We start from the raw sequence: 6,459 nt of genomic DNA, 5'->3' as shown, positions 1-6,459 counted from the left end.
GCCAACTTAAACATATTAACTACAAGAAGGGGTTAATATGGTCTACTACAAAAACTAAGCCACAAGTGTATGTCTAAATTGATATATAACAATGATAACAATTGTCTTTTGTAGGAAAGGAATTGCTGATAAGACAAAATACCCACTAAGAGGGGGGGTTGCTTCTTTGATGTTAATATCGAGTGACTCAATTAAGAGACGGCTATTGCCATTTTGCATTTTACTTATACTCAAGTTACATGGATTTTTATCTTGTCATGTGTAGCAGTTGTAATTTCATAAGTGAATAAAAGGTAAAATGAACACTAGGCTGTACATAATCACTTTTGTTAAATGTGTACATCTGTATGTATTTTTATCTATAATGAGAACTGTCTGTATTTCAAACAATCCAGCTATAAGATTTTCTTTGAAATAAAATTGGTTCAGTGTTACCAGTACAAAAGGAAAGATTTGAACATGGCATCATTGTCCCTGTGAATTTCCTAGTGGAAATCCCAGGTGATATTTAGAACAGTGACCCAAAACCAGCATTTCTTTTCCTGAAGTTGCTTTTGTCAGGAATTCTGTCATCGTTACACACAACAGTCTTTCCAATGTGTTGTAGTAAACATTTCTACTTTTTTTTTTCCATTTCCTGGCAATGCAATCAATGGGGTGCCCTCTTGTCCTCCAATGGGTACCATGACTGTAACTCATTTTCTAAGCCACAGGTGAGGTGTCATGACAAGCCCTGAACATTTTCTCAGGGAGCCCCTTTAATAAGATCAAGGTGGAGACGGTGATGATGTAAGTTTCCACTGAACAGTTAAATTATGCAATAAACCAAATGGCTCTGAACTTGTTTGCAGAAAGTTCAAAAGGTCACATGACTGAGAGTAGAAATAAAGCGGTCTAAGAGCTAGGCTCTCCTGCTTAGGGACATCAACTAATTATTGCACAGACACCATCACCTCAAAGACAAGATTCTGTGAGGACAACAAATTCAAAGACATCGTGCATCTTAGAAAAAAAAAAAAAAAAAAAAACCATAATTTTGCTCATATATCCAATCTGACTTTTGCACTCCTACCACTTTAACAGAGTGAACTTTTACCTGTGTTATAAAACTGGTTTGTTTGTTCTTTTCCCCTTTCATTTTCCAAGGCACAGTTGCATGTGCTTTATTTGTTGTTTTTTTTGTTTGTTTGTTTGTTTTTTAATTTTGTTGTTGTTGTTGACAAGTTACTTACCCTATAGGCAAATTGTGTTGTTTGCCTGTTTCTTGAGGTCTTCGTTCTCCTCCCTACTTTTCGCTTCCTGGGAAATCACCCACTGAACTCTGAACTTTATCTTGTTACTCCTGTTTTGTGACTCGGAGCACAAACTTTGCTTGTTGGCTGAGGTCTTTGTGCAGCTTTCCTCCTAGCTCTTTTCTAACAAGGCTCGCTCTGTGCTCCACAGTTTCTTTTTTGTTCAGTCTTGGGCTTCTATCACAGAATCACAAATATCTACAGCTGGGAATCAGACAGGCACAGAAATGAAGAGCCTAGGATCCCAAGACAATGTTTCAGTTTCCCAGGGTATTCGAATGATGTTTTACATGATGAAGCCCAGTGAAACTGCCTTCCAAACTGTTGAAGAGGTGCCTGATTATGTTAAAAAGGTGAGACTAGCTTGAAAGAGGCTCTCTTGCTCTTCTATCACACTGTAAACTCAACATATCCCTAGGATTTGTTCAATTATCTACAGCAAATTGTTACAGACTCATAAAAATCTAATTTCTTATTTTTTAACTTTAGTAAAGGTATATTTTTATTTTTTTCCTCAATATATATTTTAATATATACTTTCAATTAAATTATACATATTATAATTATGTTTACATGGTCACGTATATAGAGCATAGTGGATTTTTACATGTGCACATAGGAAGTGGTTTGGAATACATAATCTATGCCTTTCTCTTAACAATTAATGTTGCATTTTTCATTTAATTATTTCAATTTTTAAAAATTCTTTATTAATTACACTTTATTCACTTGTATCCTCCCGTGTAGTTCCCTCCCTCCTCCCGTCCCAGAACAAATCCCTCCCTTCCTCCACCCTCTGCATGCATGCCCCTCCCCAAGTCCACTGATAGGGGAGGACTTCTTTTCCTTCCTTCTGATCCTAGTCAATTAGGTCTCCTCAGGATTGGCTGGCTGCATTGTCTTCTTCTGTGGCCTGGTAAGGCTGCTCCCACCTCGGAGGCGAGGTGATCATAGGTTACCTCTGTTCAGGGTTTCCAGGCCATCTCCATGAGTGGTCCTTGGCTGGAGTATCAGTTTCAGAAAAGACCCCTATGCTCAGACTTTTTGTGTCTGTTGCTGTCCTTGTGGAACTCCTGTCCTCTCCTGGTCTTACTCTCTCCCACTTCTTAGTAAACTTTTTTAATTAATTTATTTTTATTAATTACAATTTATTCATTTTGTATCCCAGTTGTAGCCTTCTCCCTTGTCCCTTCCCAATCTTACCTTTCTTCTCTCTTCTCCTCCATGCCACTCCCCCAGTCCACTGAGAGGGGAGGCCCTCCTCCCTTTCCCTCTCCCCTTCCCTCTGATCCTAGCCTATCAGGTCTCATCTGGACTGGCTGCATTGTCTTCCTCTGTGGCCTAGTAAGGCTGCTCTCCTCTCAGGAAAGGAAGGTGATCAAAGAGCCAGCCAATGAGTTCATGTCAGAGACAGCCCCTGTTCCTCTTACTAGGGAACCTGCTAGCTGCCATAGGCTACCTCTACGCAGGGGTTCTGGGTTATCTCCATGCATGATCGTTGTTTGGAGTATCGGTCTCAGAAAAGACCCCTGTGCCCAGAGTTTTTGATTCTGTTGCAGGAGCTCCACAAGGAGAAAAATCTATTTTTTTTCTTACATTCATGATGCAAAAGTACATTATTCAAATGAATTTAATTTCTATAAAATATCTACATATTTGCCTGTACATCCTCTAGAATATGAAAAAAAAAAATCAAAGTTTCTGAACATGGTGGCTTTGCAAATTTAGCTACTCGGAAGCAGTATTAAATAGTTATTCTACATCCGTAACCTTTGTAACAATTTGTTTTAAAACGTTTAACTTGTCTACCACCTCCAGGGAGGCATTTCCTCTTTCATTTAGTAGAGCACTTCTGCAGAATAAAGGACACCGAGCTTGGCTCCGTAAAAGTCTAACTTCCGAAGTTTCACGCCTTTGAGGCCTTCTTTCACTTCTGTTGCTTGGCTATGATTGGAAATGGAAATATCCTGAATTAGAATGTGAGCAATGATTGTCCCCACCCTGTCAGTGTTGTTCCTACAACGCTGATGAGTCAGACCAGAAACAGGGAAAACATGACAGCACAGAGCAGGTTCTTGGCAGCTCTCAGTTCAGAAAACTTTAAGCTCATCATCTGTTTTCAAATGAGTGAAGTCCATGTTGCTTTTAAGATTTGATATTGCCATTTTTGGTTATCAAAAAAAAGTCACTCCTGTCTTTAAAACATTATTATTTAGATTACAACATCAAGTTTAATATAATATTCATTGAGCAATTATTGAATTCACATTATCATAAAAACACAAATCAAAGCTGAGTGAATAAAACTTTGATGGTGATACAATCAGAGACAATTACCTAATTTACTAAGTCTCAGATTTTGTTTCTACTGCTTTCACCTTATATAGAACATCTAATTTAAAAAATATATAATTGAAGATATTTTAAGGGGTTCTCTTAGAGTAACTCTAACTTACTCAGAGGCAAAAAATAGGCTCTTACGTGCTTAACTACTCTTAAATGTATTTTCTTGATCTGGAAGCATCTTCTTCCTAATTTTAATTGTTTTCTTGGCATAATAGTGGAAGCCGTACTTATGCTTTTATTTCATTTACAAGTTGCATGCTATGTTTTGAAAATATCTTTAGTGCATATCTAAAATGAGTAAATTTTCTTGCTTATTGGTTTGGAAATAACCCTGTAGCCGCAATGCGGAACATCTTCTGCTGGTGTACCTCTCCCAAACCTCAGGAGATTAATCAGAGCACGTGGAAGAGTTCATGTTGAACAGTGATAGCTCTTCTGTCCATTCTTCTTTATAGGCAACTCCGTTTTTCATCTCCCTGATTCTGCTCGAGCTAGTCATCAGCTGGATTGCCAGAGGGAAACCATCGGGTCGGTTGGATGATGTTCTCACATCCATGTCAGCTGGTGTCGTGTCTAGGCTTCCAAGGTGAGCCATGTGGTCTAAAACAGTGGATGAAGAAATCCTAGACTCCTAGTGTGGGTACTCAGCACATCTCTCCATAAATTCCTACAGAACTCAGGACCTGCCATTATTTGAACTTGTCTTACTATTTTTAGCACACTTTTATTTCTTTAGTAGAGAAAGCTCAATGTTGCTAACCTTAGCTACTGAGTTTCCCTAGTATGTACTCATACTTTTTACCCAAAGTAACTGCATCACCTGCCTTGATGTAGATCTTACTCTGAGTTTATAACCAGATCGGTGCTGGAAATTAGGTTTGTTCCAACCAAATGTCTACAGATATCTCCCTAGGTCTCAGTCTTTTCTCAATGTATTTTACACAATTATGTGAACAATTACCATTGGCAACCAAATTTTTGTATCATAGGGACCAGGTGGAGGGCATTCCCTACTTCCATATTTCCCTGGACTTGATGTAAAATTCTATTCTTGAAGCACACCAGGTTTAGTTTCTCTGTCTTTTTTGGTGACTCTATCCTTTTATCGTCTTCATCCTGTCATGACACTATTCTGAGGCACTTTGTTGGATTTAGAAAAACACCCATGTGGCTGCCTCTAGTTCCTTTTGCAGGTCTCTGCACAGGCATAACTTAACCAAAATTCATCTGTTTTCTATCCCTGACATGGGCACCTCTGCTCCGCACTCTGACTCATGTGCTCACTCTAGACTTACAGTAATCTCAGGGTTGAGGGTTCTTCTGTTTGTATCAGCAATCTTTATCTTGCATGGACCTTGAAATCAAGAGTTTTGCACATCTCAGACTTTTAACTCATACTCCTGGAATGATGTCTGGTACAAAACACGTGCTCTCAAATAATATTCTTCTTAGTGTCCTGTTAATGATAAAACTGGACAAACAAGAGGTTGAACAAACAGCAAATGAACTACATTACAAAGTGACTTGGGAGGTATAGGAGAAAATATTGACAGATAGACAGAAAGCTCATTCAGTGTCTGAGGATTAAACAAGGAAGTTGGAAGAAGAGGGGGATAGAAAGACCTAGAGGGGACAGGAGTTCCGCAAGGAAACCAAGAAAACCAAATAAATAAATAAATAAATACATAAATAAATACATAAATAAACAAACAAACAAACAAAATCTGTGCATAGGGATCCCTGCAGAGACCAATGCTCCAACCAAGGACCATGCATGGGGAGGACCTAGACCCCCTGCTCAGATATAGCCAACAGGCAGCTCAGTCTCCATGGGGGTTTATTAGTTAGGGGAGCAGGGACTGTCTGTGACATGGATTCAGAGGCAGGCTCTTTGATCAACTCCACCTGGGAGGTGCATCTTTTCCAGGCCACAGAAGAGGATGCAGCCAACCCTGATAAGACCTGATAGCTAGGGTCAGATAGAAGGGGAAGAGGACCTCCCCTATCAGTGGACTAGAAGAGGGGTATAGGGGCAGAAGAGGGAGGGTGGGACTGGGAGGAGACAAGGGAAGGGGCTACAACTGGGATACAATGTGAATAAATTGTAATAAATAGTAAATCAATAAAAAATAAAAAATAAAAAAAAAAACAAGGAAGCAGGGCGGAGAGAAAAGCCCCCCAGGGACCTTAGCTTTGAGCTGGGGAAGCTTATACTCATCACAGCCTCCCACCCCTGCTTCCTCTTACTGTTTGTGGAGCTTCACTTCTGACCAGAGCTCATCACTTTGGAATGTTTCTTGGAACCACACAGTGGGAAATTAAGGTGGACTAAAACAAAAAAATGTCATTGAACATGATATATATCTGAGAAAAGGTGCGATAATGTGATATAATTCCATTACATGTTTAGGTAGAAAGTAAGTCTTAAAAATACATGTCAGAGTGTTATTTTGAGTAAATTGGGTCGTTTAGTTTATAGTCATAAAATACTGAGCTGAGTAACCGCAGATGTGGCTGCGTACTACAGTCAGCATCGTTCTAAAATAATTTCTCTGCATACGTAAGATTGCCTAAAATTCAATTTACTGATGATTTTTCTGCAGTGTGGCTTCATATGTCAGAAATTAGCATGACCCCCTTCCATTTATATACTCTGAGGTATGTAGATTTAGATATATATTTCTTTTTAGAGTTATTATTAATTAATGTATTTGTTTATTTTACATCCCTCTCATAGCCTCTACCTCCTCTCCTCCTGGTGTTTCCTCTCTCCCTTCACTCCTTCCCTATTCCTCAGAAAAGGGCAGCCCCCCTTACCCAC

General features: G+C 39.1%; 1 protein-coding gene across 3 annotated transcripts in view; it reads left to right on the top strand.

Moving 5' to 3' along the window:
- The first annotated feature begins 1,284 nt into the window (after positions 1-1,284).
- Positions 1,285-6,459, top strand: part of Agmo (alkylglycerol monooxygenase) — a 323,619-nt gene continuing 318,444 nt past the window's right edge. The window contains exons 1-2 of one of the 3 annotated variants that reach the window (XR_008722211.1): positions 1,285-1,645; positions 4,094-4,224. Coding sequence is in view for 2 of the 3 variants with exons in the window: in XM_055625389.1 (XP_055481364.1) it covers positions 1,520-1,645; positions 4,094-4,224 (257 nt within the window). In the remaining variant the exon portion in view is untranslated. The remainder of the gene's footprint in view (positions 1,646-4,093; positions 4,225-6,459) is intronic. The other 2 variants (XM_055625389.1, XM_055625375.1) reach the window with 2 other exon arrangements.

This window comes from Psammomys obesus, unplaced genomic scaffold (assembly GCF_907164565.1).
Source record: "Psammomys obesus unplaced genomic scaffold, mPsaObe1.curated_primary_1811, whole genome shotgun sequence".
In the NCBI taxonomy this organism is placed as follows: Eukaryota; Metazoa; Chordata; class Mammalia; order Rodentia; family Muridae; genus Psammomys; species Psammomys obesus.
Note: the sequence above shows the minus strand (reverse complement) of the source record. Positions and strands in the feature narration are given on the sequence as shown.